This window comes from Chiloscyllium punctatum, chromosome 2 (assembly GCF_047496795.1).
Source record: "Chiloscyllium punctatum isolate Juve2018m chromosome 2, sChiPun1.3, whole genome shotgun sequence".
NCBI classification, from domain to species: domain Eukaryota; kingdom Metazoa; phylum Chordata; class Chondrichthyes; order Orectolobiformes; family Hemiscylliidae; genus Chiloscyllium; species Chiloscyllium punctatum.
The window spans coordinates 93,724,863-93,743,961 of NC_092740.1; the positions used below are offsets into that span (position 1 = coordinate 93,724,863).

The 19,099-nt window shown below is 40.4% G+C and overlaps 1 protein-coding gene across 8 annotated transcripts in view; it reads right to left on the reverse strand.

The window, feature by feature from the left end:
• agtpbp1 (ATP/GTP binding carboxypeptidase 1) overlaps window positions 1–19,099 on the reverse strand; it is a 338,830-nt gene that overhangs the window by 217,887 nt on the left and 101,844 nt on the right. For 3 of the 8 annotated variants that reach the window (XM_072585860.1, XM_072585823.1, XM_072585833.1), the window contains exons 4-5: window positions 4,908–4,970; window positions 435–464 (exon numbers count right to left, since the gene is read on the reverse strand). The exons of 3 other annotated variants lie outside the window; for them this stretch is intronic. In XM_072585860.1, coding sequence (XP_072441961.1) covers window positions 435–464; window positions 4,908–4,970 — 93 coding nt within the window. The remainder of the gene's footprint in view (window positions 1–434; window positions 465–4,907; window positions 4,971–19,099) is intronic. 2 more of the 8 variants (XM_072585842.1, XM_072585851.1) reach the window with 1 other exon arrangement.

Sequence of the window (19,099 nt, forward strand, 5' to 3'; positions counted from 1 at the left end):
CCTCTGTCAAAATGATTGAAAGATTCAATCTGAATCCATATCGGTTCCCTCCATCAATGCTACCTGGCCTGCTGGGTGTTTCAGATTTCCCACAAGTGTAGTATTTTTTTTATTGCTTTTTATCTTTTGAGCAGTCAATTCACTCAAAGTCAGTGGAAAAAAAAATATTAAATAGATTCCGAGAAAATCATTTTCACATCTTTCAACTGCTCCAGGTCATTCCAATTGTTTTTTTCTGATGTTATCATCATGCACATGGCCAATTAACCAAATGGAGCAGTATATTCAACAGGTATTTAATTAAATTTTCACAGTCCTAAATTCAAAACTGATAGAACACACTCATAAATTAAATGAAATTACTACATTACCAAGTATTACTAAGATAACTATTGCTATGTACTCACTAAATTAATTCCAAAACAGAATCCTACCTGACTCTTGTAGAACTGAGAAAGGGAATGCTGCCGGACAAAACATAAACAAATTAAAAATCTGAACGATCAAAGCCAATTTGAATTAAGATTTTCAGTGCAGAGACAACTGAATTAACGTATGTTTCATAAATTTGGGCACGAAACTGGTAGAGACCTTGCTCTATACTTTTCTCTCAACAGATAAGATTAAGGAAAAAAAGTCATCTATTTAATTTGAACCTCTATTCATTAACCATCACTCTCCAAATTCCACTTGATTTTTAATAGTTATTTTACAATTAATAGTGAAAATAATAAACAAACTCTGTCATAAGGAGGAATATGAAATTGCTTAAAGTAACCTTAACACCCTAAATAAGTTAGTTGTCTTTAGTTAACATTCATCTTTCCTGCTACAAATGTTGGGCCTGTTATAATAACAAAACACTATAACTTCCACAGCCAGGTGGAAATGATTTATTTTGTTACTCTCTTACAGGATGCTGGCATCACCAACAAGGCTAGCAATTCCCTACCTGTCCAGGAACTGATTGACTCTTTGAAATTGACCAGTAAACCAATCGTACAGTCTAGACCAAATAAGGATGACAGATGTTCCTTCCTTGAAGGACATTGGTGAACTAGGTATGGTTTTACAGCAAGTGACAATGATTTCATGATTATTATTATTATACTTTTTAAAAATTTGATAATCATCAATTGAATTCAAATTCCATCATCTTGCAAGGCAGGATTCAAACCTGGGATGCAAGGGAAGAGATTGCCGAGCCTTTGGCATTGATCTTCAAATCATCATTGTCTACAGGAATAGTGCCTGAGGACTGGAGGATAGCAAATGTGGTTCCCTTGTTTAAAAAGGGTAGCAGAGACAACCCTGTGAGTCTCACTTCAGTTGTTGGTAAAGGTTATAAGAGATAGGATTTATAACCATCTAGATAAGAATAATCTGATCAGGGACAGTCAGCACGGTTTTGTGAAGGGTAGGTTGTGCCTAACGAATCTTGAGTTTTTTTGACAAAGTGACCAAACAGGTAGATGAGAGTAAACAGGTTGATGTGGTGTATGTGAATTTCAGCAAGGCATTTGATAAGGTTCCCCACAGTAGGCTACCATACAAAATGCGGAGGAATGGGATTGTAGGAGACATAGCAGTTTGGATCAATAATTGGCTTGTTGAAAGAAAACAGAGGGCTGTAGTTGATGGGACATGTTCATCTTGGTGTCCAGTTACTAGCGGCGTACCGCAAGGGTTGGTGTTGGGTCCACTGCTGTTCGTCATTTTTATAAATGACCTGGGTGAGGCCTTAGAAGGGTGGGTAATTAAATTTGCGGACAACACTAAGGTCGGTGGAGTTGTGGATAGTGACGAAGGATGTAGTAGGTTGCAGAGAGACATAGGAGAAAGTGAGGACTGCAGATGCTGGAGATCAGAGCTGAAAATGTGTTGCTGGAAAAGCGCAGCAGGTCAGGCAGCATCCAAGGAGCAGGAGAATCGACGTTTCGGGCATAAGCCCTTCCTGAAGAAGGGCTCATGCCTGAAACGTCGATTCTCCTGCTCCTTGGATGCTGCCTGACCTGCTGCGCTTTTCCAGCAACACATTTTCAGCTGCAGAGAGACATAGGTAGGATGCAGAGCTGGGCTGAGAGGTGGCAAATGGAGTTTAATGTGGACAAGTGTGAGGTGATACACTTTGGATTGAGTAATCGCAATGCAAAGTACTGGGCTAATGGTAAGATTCTTGGGAATGCATGTGAGCAGAGAGATCTCAGTGTCCATGTACAAAGATTCCTGAAAGTTGCCACCCAGATTGATAGAGTAGTTAAGAAGGCATACAGCTTTTTGGCCTTTATTAACAGATGGATTGAGTTCCAGAACCAGGAGCTTATGCTGCAGCTGTACAAAGCTCTGCTACGACCACACTTGGAGTATTATGTACAATTCTGGTCACCACATTATAAAAAGGATGTGGGAGCTTTGGAAAGGGTGCAGAGGAGATTTACTAGGATGTTGCCTGGTATGGAAGGAATGTCTTATGAGGAAAGGCAGAGGGCCTTGAGGCTGTTCTTGTTAGAGAGAAGAAGGTTGAGAGGTGACTTAATAGAGACATACAAGATAATCAGAGGGTTAGATAGAGTGGACAGGGAGAGCCTTTTTCCAAGTATGGGGACGGCAAACACAAGGGGACACAACTTTAAAGTTAGGGGAGATAGGTATAAGACAGATGTCAGAGGTAGTTTCTTTACTCAGAGTAGTAAGGGTATGGAATGCTTTGCCTGCAATGGTAGCAGATTTGCAAAGTTTAAGTGCATTTAAGTCGTCATTGGACAGGGATATGGACGTACATGGAATAGTGTAGGTGGGATGGGCTTCAGATTAGTATGACAGGGCGGCGCAACATCGAGGGCCGAAGGGCCTGTACTGCACTGTAATGTTCTACGTTCTATGTTCCTGAGCATTAGCCCAAGTCTCTGAATTACTAGACCAATGACAACATCATTGTACCAATGTCTCTGTAGATCAAGCATTAAAATCCATGGACTATATTTACTACCCCTTTACTACCATGAAGCTTAAAAGGCACAGTTTCCTTGGACCATTGAGACGATTGAGAGATCGGAGGGTAAAATCTCAATATGATAACGATAGTCTTGGAGCACTTTGAATGAAAAGGAATGCCTGTTAATTGTAAAAGCAATTATAAAACTTTGTTTTTCCTCATTTTCATTCTGACATTTATCATAGAACTTCATATCAGTTCAGATCCAAGGCCAAGATCAACAACCCAGGACCCAAAATAACTGGCTTTATGCCTAAATTTTGCAAATTGGTTAGATGGAAAATAATATTAGACCTATGTGATATCTTCATCCAAATGGCTTCTACACATTTTCATCAGATTGCATTTGCAGACATCATTGGGACAAGCATTAGTGATAAAGTAAAGGCTGCATTGCCTTATATAATAATTAACAAACTGCAAATGCTCCTAGCTAACTAATGTATGGATGGGTTCCCTTTACTATTTAACTTAGATGCGAAAGCTTCATCGAGTGCCTTCTCCAAATCATCGCCCCAAACATAGAGAGATGTGAACAGTTAGATGCTTTTCTAAAAATATTCCAGAAAATTGTTTTGAGTGATGGATAGAAGTTATCAAAATTTTAAGGTACTCATGGTGCCTAAAATAATGGCAGAGTTGAGTATCATTAATATACAAGTGAATACTGGATTAGTGGTGCTGGAAGAGCACAGCAGTTCAGGTAGCATCCAACGAGCAGCGAAATCAACGTTTTGGGCAAAAGCCCTTCATCAGGAATAATATACAAGTGAAGCTGACTCTATGCTTCAAGAGGAGGAGGAACATGTGGTTGACAAAGAAGGGGAGTTGAAAAAAGATTCTTAGTGGACTATGCAGGAAACAGAATAGATCAGGAAAGGGAAAAAAAAAAGCACTGCTAAAAGATACCTTGATATATTTGAGAAAATAGGATTGAATGATAAAACATCTGCCACAGAGTTGGTCTTCAATTGTTAATAGTTTGTTATTTGGCACATTGAAGATCTAAGAAAACTAAGAATGGACTATGTACTATGGGACACAGTCATTAAGGATTTCACACATTAATTTTTCAGAGAGATAGGAATGCATGTGCCTACAATATTCAAAACCCTAATTGCAAGTTTAGAGAGGGAGACTAAAGAAAACATTAGGGAGGAGAATGATGACAAACTGCACTGAAAGATAGAATATACAAACATACAAATCAGATGCCTGCTCCACCATTCAACAAGAATACAGCTGATCTGATTACTCAACATTCTGGCTTATTCTCAATACCTTTCACCCTTTTGCTGGTTATGGATTTACTTGCCCATGCCTTAAAAATATTAATAGTCTTTATTTTTAGCACTATTTGAGGAACAGAATTCCAAAGACTCTCAATCCTCTGAGAAAAAGATTCTCCTAGTATGTGGCTTATATGAGCAACTCCATTCCTCTCAGCAGAAAGGCCTGGTTCTAGATTCTCCCACAATGGGAAAGACACAAGGTCAAGACCCTCTTAGGATCATGTGTTTCAATCAAGTCACTTCATAGACTTGTCAACTTCAATGCATACACTCCTAAACAGGTGAACCTTCTCTCACAAGACAATCCTTCCATTCCATTATTAGTTTATTAATCCTTCTTTAAACTACATCCTTAAAAGTAGGATGTATAAGTAAAGACAGCAATTTAGAATATCATTAAGAGGTTAGAGATTTAGGAGGTAACAAGATGGGTTGCCATGATGTCCTTGATGGAGCAGGTAGTATTGTGAAAGAGGAACAGCAGAGTGATAGGGGAAGTTCAAGTTCAGTGAGTAAACATTTAGTGAAATGTTTAGAGTAGTTAGATAGAAAAAGTAGCAGCTGAAGCATCTATATGAGTAGTTTTAATTAGAGCTGATGCATTTATGACCTGTTCATACCTGGTAATGGAGTCGAGGTTGGAACTGTTGGACAAAGAGAAAGTTTGCTTTGAAGAAAAGAGCCTGGAGGATAATTCAAAGATAGTAGTGGTCAACCCAGAGTCAAATAGGACAATAATAATGCACCAAATGGATAGAAGTTCAGTCATCATTTTTCAGTTCAAGAATCCAGCATAAAGTAATCTCATCAGAATGAAATCAGGATCTAAAACAATTGCTCTCTTATACTTCTTGGCATTCTCAGCACTAATTGGTATCAGTCCCTGTGCTTTACATTAACTGGTAGCAAAATTGATGCTACAAAATGTAAAATTTTATATTCTGTTGGAAGTAGCACCTGTTAGATGATGCAGAAGCAATGGGCATTGGCAGTGAGCACACCATGCGCTGCACCCAACAATGTGGACCAGATTCAATCACCTTCTTGAGTTGTCTGTCCAAAGATTAGATCAACCCACAGCACCATGACTTCCATCATAGGTAGGGCAAGAAGGCAATTCCCCAACCCACCCCAGCAAAAGTGGGGAACAAATCTCCTGTTTTTGGCATTGATCTGATTCACACTGACCGTCCTGCGAATTGAATCAACTGGCTCCCAAGTAGTCCAAATTACGATGATAACATACAGTTAGATATGCAAGTTGCAGTCTTGAGGTATGGACAATGATGGTAAAGGCTCCAATTTCATTCCATCACATTGTTGATGAGGAACCCCTGTCAGCCTTACTGTCTGCTAATTGTTTAAGTTGGGATCCAGTATTTAGGAAGGACAGACAAAAAAGGAAAAGGTGGTGGAGTGGCATTGGTTAAAGAAGAAATTAACACAACAGTGAGAAAGAATGTTAGCTCTGACAATATGGAACCTGTATGGGTAGAGTGGAGAAATACCAATGGGCAAAAAACATTAGTGGGTGTCATATATAGACCCCTAAACTGCTGTAGTGATGTTGGAAATGGCATTAAACAGGAAATTAAACATGCATGCGTGATTTTAATCTGCACATAGATTGGGAAAATCAACATTAGTCACAATGCCATAGAGGAGGAATTCCTGAAGTGTACTTGGGATGGTTTTCTTGGATTAGATTACTTACAGTGTGGAAACAGGCCCTCCAGCCCACCAACTCCACTCCGACCCTCCAAAGAGTAACCCACCCACACCCAGTTCCCTCTGACTAATGCACCTAATAATACCTATGGGCAATTTAGCATGGCCAATTCACCTGACCTGCACATCCTTGGACTGTGGGAGGAAACCGGAGCACCTGGAGGAAACCCACACAGATACGGGGAGAATGTGCAAACTCCACACAGACAGTTGCCCTGAGACGGGAATTGAACCCAGGTCTCTGGTGCTGTGAGGTAGCAGTGCTAACCACTGTGCCACTGTGCTTGTGGAGGAACCAACTAGACAGTAGGCCATCTTAGGCTGGGTAGCATGTACGAGAAAGGAATCATTGCCAATCTAGCTGTGCAAGACCCCTTGGGAATGAGCAACTAAAACATTGCAGAATTTTTTTTATCAAGATGGAGAGTGAGGCAGTTGATTCAGAGACTAGAATATTGATTCTTAATAAAGGGAACTATGAAGATATGAAGCATGATTTGGCCTTGATAGATTGGGGAGAGTTACTTAAAGGGATGACTGTGGAGAGGCAATAGCAAGCATTCAAGGAAGGCATGGGGGAACTGCAACAACTGTTTACTCCTGTCTAGCACTAAAGCAAAATGGGTAAGAAAGTCGATCCATGGCTTACAAAGGAAGAGTTAGTGTCTGATCCAAGGAAGAAGCATACAGATTGGCCAAGAAAAATAACATGTCTGAGGATTGTGGAAAATTCTCAAATCCATTATATTTGGACTTTGTAACGGAGCACTGTGAAAACAGTGGCACGATCAGGTAGAGTCAGGTAGGGGTTTATGAAGGGTAAATCATGTTTGACAAATCTGTTGGAATTCTATGAAGATGTAACTATTAGAGTTGACAAGGGGGAGCCTGTCAACGTGGTATATTTGGGCTTTTGGAAAGCATTTGACAAAGTCCCGCATAAGAGATTATTGGGCAAGGATAAAGCACATGGGATTGGGGAAAGTGTATTGAGATGGATAGTTGGCAGAAAGGAAAGAGTAGAAATTAATGAGTCCTTTTCAAATTGGCAGGCAATTATAGTGAAGTGTTACAGGGATTGGTGCGGGGACCCCAGCTAGGATCATATTAATGATTTGGATGAGGGAACAAAATGTAACATCTCAAAGTTTGCAGATCATATCAAGTTGAGTGGGAGGGTGAACTGTGATGAGGAGGCAGCGATCCTTCTGCATGATCTGGACAGGTTGGGTGAGTAAGCAAATCAATGGCAGATGCAATATAATTTGGATAAATGTGAGATTATTCACTTTGGAAGCAAAAACTTGAAGGCAGATTACTATCTGAATGGCTGCAAATTGGCAGACGGGTGTGTGCAGCGGGATCTGGGTGTCCTTGTGCAGCAGGCGGTAAAGAATATAAGTGGTATGTTGGCCTTCATTGCGAGAGTTTTCAAGTACAGGAGCAGGGACATGTTGTTGCAGTCACACAGAGGTTTGATGAGGCCACACCTAGATTACTATGAGCAGTTTTGGTCTCATTTTCTGAGAAAGGATGCACTTGCTCTCGAGGGAGTGCAACAAAAGGTTTACCAGGCTGATTCTGGGACTGACGTATGAGGAGAGATTGACTAGGTTGGGATTGTTTTCGCTGGAGTTCAGATGAATGAGGGAGATCTCATAGAGTCTAATAAAATTCTACTTGACAACCACCTGATGAAGGAGCAGAACTCCAAAAGCCTGTTGGACTATAACCTGGTGTTGTGTGATTTTTCATTTTGTACATGTCAGTCCAACACTGGCACCCCCGAATCAACAAAATTCTAACAGGACGAGATAGAGTAGATGCAGAGAGAATGTTCCTGATGGTGGGTGTGTCCAGAACTAGGGGTCACGTCTGAGGATACGGGATAGACCATTTAGGGCGGAGATGAGGAGACATTTCTTCACCCAAAGAGTGATGAGCCTGTGGAATTCATCACCACAAGAAGTAGTTGATGCCAAAACACTAAATGCATTCAATAAGTGGCTAGATATAGCACTTGGAGCAAATGGGATCAAAGGTTATGGGGAGAAAGCAGGATAAGGCTATTGAATTGGATGATCAACTATGATTGTGATGAAAGGCAGAGCACGCTCCAAGGGCTGAATGGCCTCCTCCTGCTCCTATGTTTCTATGAAAGAATTTATAAGTTAAAACTCAATCTGTTTGGCCAAGTTATAAACACACCTTCCTTGGCGAACAATCCTGGTGTGGGACTTCTGGTTCAGAGGAAAAAAACACAATCATTGTGACACAAAACCTCCTTCAAATCCAATAATCGACTCATTACTATCAATGTCAGAATAATGGAGCGAAAATACTCATCAAAATATAAGAAATATGGATATATAATAAATAAGAGGAGTATGCTATTTCTCCTATCCAGCCTGCTCTCCCATTCAACTAGAAATTATAAATTTCCAACCTTCCCGAACAATCCCATATGCCTTTATTTCTGGAGTACAAAAAAATCTATTGTCCTCCGTCTTAAATATTATCAAATACTAAGCATACACGGCTCTCCGAAGCAGAAAATTCCTACTGGATATAGATTTGCTCGCTGAGCTGGAAAATCCAGAACCTCAACCTGAGCTACAAATCCTCTCAAAACTCATTAAGAGAATCCCTACCCTTATTTTAGTGACCAAATCTGTCTGTTTGAGTGTCAATGTTAGATTCACATTCAAGTCTGAACATGCAGATTGAAAACCGTCTTCAGGAGTTTGAGTACAATGATCAAGGCTAACACTCCAGTACTGAGGATGTCCTGTGCCACCAGAGGTTGCTTTCAAAAGAAGCATTCAGGTAAATTCCCATCTATCTGCTTGGTTGGATATTCAAGATTCTACGGCACCATTATAAAGAAGAGCAGGGAAGTCATCCTCAGTATCCTATCCAATAATTATTGCTTAAGCAACATCATCAAATTACCAACTAGGAGAAAGTGAGGACAGCAGATACTGGAGATCAGAGTCGGGTATGTGGTGCTGGAAAAGCACAGGTCAGGCAGAGTCCGAGGAACAGGAGAATTGATGTTTCGGGCAAGAGCCCTTCATCAGGAATGATGTGGCGCGAAGAGCTCTTGCCCAAACATCAATTATCCTGCTCCTCAGACGCTACCTGATCTGCTGTGCTTTTCCATCGCTGCTTATTATCACATCGCTGCTCGTGGAAGTTCACTGTACACTGGCTGCTGCAGTTCTTACTTTACAATAGTAATTGCACTTCAGGAGTACTGTATTGTCACTAAAGTGCTTTGAGACATCTGGCATTCATGAAACATGCCATATAAATGCAAGCGTCCTTCTTCACTTTCTCATCCAGTCCTAAACAGCCAATCCATTTACCAAGCTCCTTACAAATTTTATGACAGATCATTTCTCATTCTTATAAAGTCTTGAAAACACAGGCCAATCCCTGCACCACAAGAACCAGTCTATTGAACCTTCACTGGGTACTCTCCAGAGCACATATGTCCTTCCTTTAGTAAGGAGACCAAAAGTGCAGACATGACTCCAGGTCTGACCTCAGCAGTAGCCCTGAATAAGTCTAGCAAGAATTATTTGTTTTTGTTTTCTAAATCCTTTGTTACAAAAACTAACAAGATATTTAGCTTCCCAATTGCATGTAAACTTCTTGTGATACATGTAGAAAGACACCAAGGTTTCTCTGAATATAGAAACATTCAAAATAGGAGCAGAAGTTAAATATTCTGTCCCTTGCACCTGCTTCAGCATTGAATAAGACAAAAACTTTTCATTTGTTTGAGTTTTGAATTTTACATTCCTACCTACCCACAATAACATTTGATTCCCTGGACTAACAATAATCAATCTGCCTTAAAAGTATATACAGAGGAACCTCGATCATCCAAAGGAGACGGGTGGGGAGTATTTCATTCGAGACAAAAACAATGACTGCAGACGCTGAAAACCAGATTCTGGATTAGTGGTGCTGGAAGAGCACAGCAGTTCAGGCAGCATCTGAGGAGCTTCGAAATCGACGTTTCGGGCAAAAGCCCTTCATCAGGAATCATTTCATTCAGTTAATCGAATTCCGGATAATCAAATACCAGATAACATAGTTTAGCCAAGCATCGGGACCTTGTGATCTTGCCAGACAATCCAAAATTCGGATAATTGAATGCCAGATTATTGAGTTCCTCTGTAATGATCTCACTTCTACTGCTCTCTGAAACAACATTCCAAAGTCACACAACCTAGAAAAACAATTCTCCTCATCTGTGTCCTAAAATTACAACCCATAATTTGAAAATTGTGCCCTCTAGTTCTAAATTCACCCACATGTTCACCTTGACAAGACAATTCAGGGTCTATATATTTCAACTAAGTCACACCTCATTCTTCCAAACTCCAGAGGAAACAAGCCCAACCTGTCCAACTTATTTTCATAAAACAACCTACTAATTTCAGGTATTAATCTAGCAATTTCCTCTGAACCAGTACCAACCTATTTACATCCTTCCTTAAATAAGGAGACCAAAACTGCGCAATGTTCATAGTATATCAGAAATATAGCATATGACTTTTACTTTCAATTTCTTCAAATAAAGGATAGCATCCCATTAGCCTTCTTAATCATGTGCTATACCTGCATACTAACATTTTGTGACTCGAGCATTAGAGTAACCAGACCCCTATGCACCTCAGATTTCTAGAGATGAGCTCTGTTTAAGTAACATTGGCTTTTTCAATCTTCCTGCCGAAATGAACAACTGCACATTTTCCCACATCTGCCACTTTTCCCTCTGTGACTCCCTCGTTAAGTCCACGACACCCCCCATCAACCCACCCTCCATTCCTGGCACCTTTCCTTGCCGCCACAAGTGATGTAAAAGCTGAGCCCACATCTCCCCCCTCACTTCCATCCTTGGCTTCAAAAGATCTTTTCACATTCAGCAGATATTTTCCTACACATCCAAACACCTCATTGACTGTATTCCTTGCTCTTGATGTGGTTTCTTCTACTGCAGAACGTTTCATAGCACATCTCTGGGACACATGCACCAAACAACCCCAATGCCCTGTGATTGACCACCTCAACTCCCCCTCCCTCTCCGCTAAGGACATGCAAGTCCTAGATCTCCTCCATCATCAAATCCAAGCAACCCAAAGACTGGATGAAGAACACCTCATCTTCCACCTTGGGATCCTTCAACCACAAGCCATCAACATCGAACTTCACCAGTTTCCTTATCTCCCCTCCCTCCTCCTCAACCCAGATCCAACCCTCCAACTTGGCATCGCCTTCTTGAACTGTTGTACCTGTCCTTCTTCCTTCCCACCTATCCATTCCACCCTCCCCTCCGACTTATCACTATCACCCCCCCACCTGCATCTGCCTATCACTTTCCCAGCTACCTTCCCCTGAGCCCCACCCCTACCCTCCTATTTATCTCTCATACCCCTCCCCCCCTCCACATTCCTGATGAAGGGATTATGCCCGAAACGTGACTCTCCTGCTGCTTGGATGCTGCCTGACCAGCTGTGCTTTTCCAGCGCCACACTCTTTGACTCTGATCTCCAGTCGTCACTTTCTCAAAGTTATAGATGTAAACAGTAAAAGCTTGAGGGCCCAGTATAAATCCCCAGACTCCATTAATCACATCCTACCAATGAAAAAACCTTATAGGTATACTGTTTTCTGCTGGACAGACAATCATTTCTCCAAACTAGTATGTCACCACAATATCATGAAATGTTATTATACTGTAATAAGCTTTGATGTGGTAGCTAATCAAATGCCTATAGAAATCCAAATATAGTATATCTACAGCACATCTTACTCCTTCAAAGAATTCCAATAAATAGGTTAAACATGATTTTCTTTTGATGAAACCATGTTGACTACTCACTATGACTTTGGAATTTGATAAGTGCACAGCTTTAACTTCTAACATTGTTCTCAAGACAAACATCAAGTTTATTGATCTATAGGATCCTGTCTTCTGCTTCTCTCCCTTTTCGAATAGAGGGGTTATATTTGTTACTGTCCTGTTTGATGGAATCTTTCTTAGCTCTTAAGAATTTTAGAAAATTATCACCAACACATCTACTGCCTCATTGGCCAGCATTTTTAAGACCCTAAGATTAAGACCTCAAGAGTTGAAAGCTCACAGCTACCGCAGTTTGCTTGGTACCACTTCCCTTGTTTGCAATTACAGTCTGTTCTTCTGTACCTACACCTCCTGATTTACAACTACTATTAGAATTTTTGTATCGACTATACTGAAGAAAAATATTCATTTCATTGATCATTTCCTTTGTATCTTCTATTAATTCCCCATTACTGTTTACATCAATAACTTTGACCAACACATATTTTACTTTTTTACATTTTCACATGCCTGTAGAAAGTCTTGCTATCCATTTTCACATTTGTAATTAGCTTTCTAATCATAATCTAATTTCTGTGACTATTAATTCTAACTCAGATTATTGCTCTTTGAAGATTCTTCAGCACTGACATTATACAGACTGGTTTGCAATCACTGAGCTTATCCTGATACCCTTTTTTGAACATCAGCGGAATGTTTGCAGTTCCTCAGTCCTCTGCCACCTTCCTCAAGCCTAAGATTACGGTTAATGTCTGCAATTTCCACTCTTACTTGAACTGGTATCATTGGATTCTTTTCAACCAGTGCAGATTCTTTGTCAACTTTAAGTATGGTGTATCCAGTACCTCCTCCTTATAGAGTTAGAACTCTCCTAATGATTGAATTTGCTCTTCTGAATTTCATGATTTGGAAGTGCAGGTGTTGGACTGGGGTGGACAAAGTTAAAAATCATGCAAGGTTTATTTGGAAGTACAAGCTTTCGGAGCAGTGCTCCTTCATCTGGTAGCTAGACTGATGTTGTGTGATTTTTCTGAATTTCACCCAAGTTATTAATATAGATTGTAAACAGTTAAGCTCAAATACCTATCTTTGTGGTACACTCCAAGTGACAATCCAAATATTTATTCTTATTCGGCTTTCCACCCAATATTAAATTGTCAATCTGTGCATTATCCTGAATATAGTGAATCCTTATTCAGTCAAATAACCTGTGAGGAATCTCAAGATGTGTAGCCAAACCTCTCGGATTCTCAAACTATCCAATACTGTGGGCGGCACGGTGGCACAGTGGTTAGCACTGCTGCCTCACAGCGCCAGAGACCCGGGTTCAATTCCCGACTCAGGAGACTAACTGTGTGGAGTTTGCATGTTCTCCCCGTGTCTGCGTGGGTTTCCTCCGGGTGCTCCGGTTTCCTCCCACAGTCCAAAGATGTTCAGGTCAGGTGAATTGGCCATGCTAAATTGCCCATAGGGTTAGGTCAGGGGTAAATGTAGGGGTATGGGTGGGTTGCGCTTCGGCGGGTCGGTGTGGACTTGTTGGGCCGAAGGGCCTGTTTCCACACTGTAATGGAATCTAATCTAATCTAATCTACTCACTGCTAACTTCAAATGGTATCAAAGATTATCTTCAACACTTTAGTATAACTCCTGCAAAAGTTACAATCCTTCAGCTTTGAGCCCTGAATAAGGCCTGAATGAGAGCAGCAGCAATTGAGCTACACTTAATTGACACAACTCAGGGGCGGGTTTATGAGGCCAGAGAAGTTCTTATGCCTGATTGCTATACACTAATTGGGCGGCACTGTTGCCTCACAGCGCCAGAGACCCTGGGGAAGTGACCTTGCCCACATACCCTATCCATATCCCTCACGATTTTATACACCCCTATGAAGTCACCCCTTAAGCCTCTGGTGCTCCAGCGTAGTCCCCCCTTTCCCTATAGCTCAAGCCCTTCAACCTTGGCAACATTAGGGGCGGCACAGTGGTTAACACTGCTGCCTCACAGCACCAGAGACCCAGGTTCAATTCCCGCCTCAGGCGACTGACTGTGTGGAGTTTGCATATTTTCCCAGTGTCTGCGTGGATTTCCTCCGGGCGCTCTTGTTTCTGCCCACAGTTCAAAAATGTGCCGGTGAGGTGAATTGGCCAGGCTAAATTGCCCCTAGTGTTAGGTGAAGGGATAATATGTAGGGAATGGGTCTGGGTGAGTTGCACTTCAGCGGGTCGGTGTGGACTTGTTGGTCCAAAGGGCCTGTTTCCACACTAAGTAATCTAATCTAAATCTAAATTTTAAAAAAAATCCATACTTGTTAGCAGGAGCAATGAAAAATGAAAAAGCCTTCAATGCTGGTTGCCTTGACGCTGAGTTAAATGATATTTATGTCATCTATGAAATCATTCCCTGCCAAGAACTGGCAACTTCAGGAAGGAAGAAAAATATCCATACTGTGTAGGCAATAGGAACTGAACTTGCTTGATCATTCAGTGGCCTATCTACACCCCAGGGTCTCTGGCGCAGTGATCAAGTACCTGCTGTTGGAAAGCAAATACTACAAACAAGTCAAAGAAAATAACTAACAGAAAATGAAATGGATGACAAGTTGCCAACTATAATGAAATTAACCGAATTACTATGGGAATAGGTACTTATTTTGGACTAAAAGATTAAAGATAATAAATAAGACTAGAAGAGGACATCATGAGCAAAGCAAATATTCTCTTCTTGGGCAGTCTCTCTGGATCAAAGATGACTTGCTTTTACTCTGGTTTGAAAGATTCTACAATAGCTGATAAGTTCAATGCATGGATCATGCCTAGAAGGTGCTGCTTGAAGAGTTAGACAGATGATTTGTTGGCAGGAAGGTGCTTCTATTTCACTATTGGATGTTCCTGAAAACTTCGATGTTTCCAGTGACTGCTAGCATGAGACTTCTTCATTTTGGTCAGTCACATGCTGGGTCCTCTCGTGACTTGTTAGCAAAGTCTGGCCTCTTCAGGGATGCCTTTGAGGGCAGCCCAGTGGATGTCCATTAGCTTTGTTGGAGTTCCGAGTAGAAGAGTCGCATCAGGATTCTGGTATGATACACAAAGAACATACCATGCCAGAGTAACTCGTCTTGAGCAGTATGAAATCACTGACATCACTATGGGAAAGCTAATAGATACAGTTCATAATTTTTTCCAAAATTGAATTTGGACTTAATTCCATAATAAAATGGAAAATGCAAATAAGAAAAATACATTTTTTCTAAATTTTCCAACATCTTTAATGTAAATATTTGGTTGGTAGCTCATGCAGAAATACAACTAACCTAAGTTAAATCAAGGTATGCTTCTCATTCAAAGCAAAGATGATTATGTTGATGCAAAGACAACTCAACATCCTTAATGTAATACTTCACATTAATTGCTTAGCTACCAGTTCCTTGGTATACTACATAATTTTCTAACATACTTGATTCAGTTATAAACACTGAGATACAGCATTTTAAAAAATAAACATTCTTTATATTACTGAAAATTCAACTCTTAATCTTAGTTTAATGCTTACGTTCCTGTGGAATATACCCATGGTTAACGTAGCTAGCACCAGAAGTGTACTTTCTGACCAAAGAGCTGGCCATCTCTGCAGTACTCTATCAAATTAATTATGTACACGCATATTACCAGCAGGCACTGGAACATTTATTCAAGTCACTGATGACAAATCAGGGCTCAGAGAACTCAATAGCTTGCCAGAGGTTTTTTTTTAGATCATATGGGCCGTCGACTCAACAAATTTTATTTCCAACATATATCGATATTGTCATTATGCCAAATGAACTTAAAACGAAAGTACAGGGATAATTTAATCTCTCTCTCTGACACGCGCATTCGATATTTGATATTCCAATTAACAGTTAAGAGTTTGGTGTTCCTTTGATGTACCTTATTCAGTATAAGCAGCTTCGCAACTTTGTCAAACAGGAAAGGGAAGAGTAAATTTGAAAAGAGTCTGTACAAAACATTAAAGATAAAGACTAAATTACAAAATTTACCCATCTCTCCCTGAACTCCAATTAGACTTTTCCCCCTGCCACAGTAGCAAAGCACCTCTTATAGTCAAAACTCCTATCCTAAATGAGTACGGTAAATTACTTGTCCTCATCAGCCTCTCTGAAGCCTTGGCATTATTGATCTCACCGTTTTCCTTCAACACATCTCCAGTAATTTCCAGCTGGTGCAATCTCACTCATCTGGTTCCCTTCTTAGTTATTGAAACATTACTGGAGGATCACCTTCTATGGCTTTTTTTCCTACTATTTTAGAGTTATATCCATTGTCCTTCACTTGTCTATACTTTGCCTCCTGTTTCTAATATGTGGCCACTCTTCAGCAAGTCTACAGGTAGAGCAGGTAATAAGAAGGGCAAATGGAATTTTAGCATTTGTTGCTTAGGGAATGGAGTATAAAAGTATGGAAATGTTGTTGCAAGTATCCAAGGCATTTGTGACACTATATCTGGAGATCAGATACTAAATGGCAGCGTAAGCTTGAATTGTCTATTCCTATTCCTAGCTCATATCATTCCAAAACAATGTTATTTTTCCTTACCAGTTCTATCACATTACCACCTCTCTTGCCCTCTCTACTGTATCATATCTGATCCAGAGAGCAGCTCTTAAACCCATGCTTTTACTGTTAATACGGCTGCCTGCTTCCATCTCTGCAATTTCACTCATCTCCACATGCCTCTGCTGTTCTGCTACTGAAAACCGCACTCACTCCTTTGTCAGCTTATGACTTGACTATTTTATTGCACTTACAGCTGGTCTCCCTCCATCAACTTAAGATCACTTAAAGTTCCACTGCCCGTGTCCTAAACTGCACCAAATCTGTTCACCCATCACTCCTGTGCATGCTGACACTGCTTCTGGTTAAACAAAGCTTTAGTTTTAAAATTCTTATCATTCTTTCAAAATGTTTCCATGTATTTGCTCCCCTCTAGCTCTGTAATCTCTTACAGCCCTTGAATCCTCAGATACCCACACTCATTTAACTCTAACCTCTAAATATCCTCAATTTAATCATTCCACCAATGATAGCCACGCCTTTGCTGTCCAGGCCCTAAGCTCTGGAATTTGCTCCTAAACTGCTCTTCTTCTCTCCTTCACTTAAATTCTTTAAGTCACTCCATAAAATCAAACTTTTTGCACCATAAGATGTTAGGAGCACAAACCGAGCTATGGAGGGGCCCACTTGTGGCACAGTGGAAGCGCCCTTACCCCTGGACCAGGAGGCCAAAGCTCAAGTCACACCTGCTCCAGAGATGTGTAATAATATTTCTGACCAGACTGATGATTTACATTGCCCATTATGGGCTTTGCTTGTAAATACTTGATTGGTTACACAGGGTATTACTGTTGGCAGTTAAAACAAAAAAAAAGGAGTAAGAAGTTTCGAAGTGATTTTGGTGTTGGGAATCACTTCATTATGCTTAATAGCACTTCGGAGTATAAAAAGAAAATTAAAAGTCTCAGCCCCATTCCTCCTCCAACTCCACGTTGATTTAGCTCCTTCCGTCTCTCCCTACCTATTCTCATTTTGATGGTTTGCATTGCCCATAATTGGCTTTGCTTGTAAATATTTAATTGGTTACATGAATGATTACTAATTAGCAGTTAGAGACTTCTAGTTAGTACTTAGGGAAAAAAAGTCAGAGAAATTTTGGTGATAGAAAAGTTGCTCAGTTGTGCGTGATAGAACATCCGTATGTAAGAAAATAAAGCAAATCAATCTTGTGAGATACAGTGCCTTATTTCTCCCTCCAATTCTATTTTGATTTAGTCCCTGCCTGCTCTCCCTACAACCTCCTCACCTTTGACGGTTCACATTGCCCAAATGGACTTTGCCTGTAAATTTGTAACTGGCGGTGGTTAATAGCTAAAAATACAAACAATTATACAGAGACTTGAAGGGAAAACCATTCAGTTGTATGTGATAGCACTTTCGAATAGAAGAAAAAAAATAAAGCAGACCCAGAAGGCTCTTGTGGTGCAGTGGTCATGTCCTTACATCTAAGCCAGAAAACCTGGGTTCAAGTCCCATCTGCTCCAGAAGTGTGTCATGACATTTCTAATAAGGCAAGTTAATTAATTTAAAGTCAATAGGAGTAGAGAAAAATATATTCTATTTGAAATTCTATCGAATGCAAAAAAAAAGTTATGCTTTCTAGAGAACTAGGACATTGCTACAAGAATTACTCAGGGTAGTGTATTTGGCCAACTATCCTCAGCTGCTTCACCAATGACCTTCCATCCAGATGAAAAATAGGGATATTCAATGGTGATCACAATATTGCTCACTCACAACACCTCAAATAATAAATATTCCACAACCACAGGTAGGTAAAGATCAGTCGCAAACAAAACATGTCTGCCACTGACCATCTCCAAAGAGAGCGCGTGTAACCACTACACCCTAACATCCAATGGCATTATTACCCCTGCGTGTTTGACAATTAACATCTTGGAAATGAGCAGATACTGTTAACCAGAGACTTAATTGCACCACATAATCACTATGGTTGCAAGAGCAGACCAAAGTTGAAAGTCTACAGTAAATAACTAATTGTCTGACTCTCAAAAACAAGGCATAAGGGTCCAAATGAGCAGAGTCCCAGGAATACTCTAGAAATTTGACACCATCCAAGAAAAAGTAGTTCACTTAGTTGCCTTATCACTTTGAGCATTCCTTCCTTCCACCACTGGTGAGCCATGGTAGTAGTGTATACCATCTACGTAATATACTGCAGCAGCAGGCCCTCAATATTTGATATATGTTCTACAAATTCATCAAGAGAAAGAGGATTACTGGAAAAGTTCAGCAGATAAACACCAAAACAGTATCTTGTGTACAGAGGCAGAAGACTTGGGCATGGTTCTTAATTAATACTTTACAACTATCTTGACAAAACAGGCATCAATACAGACACTATGATTAAGGAGTGTGAAAATTGGACAGCATAAACAGTGAGAAGAGAGATATTAAGGGATTGAGCATTTTTAACGTAGCTACATCACCAAACCCAGGAGAAATATATCCAGTCTGCCAACAGGAAAAAGGGAGGAAACAGTGAAGACAAATCATTTTCCAATCCTCCCATGATGGTACTAGAGTACTCCTAAAAATGCACGGTTATTTGGAAGGGAGGGAGAAACCACTGTA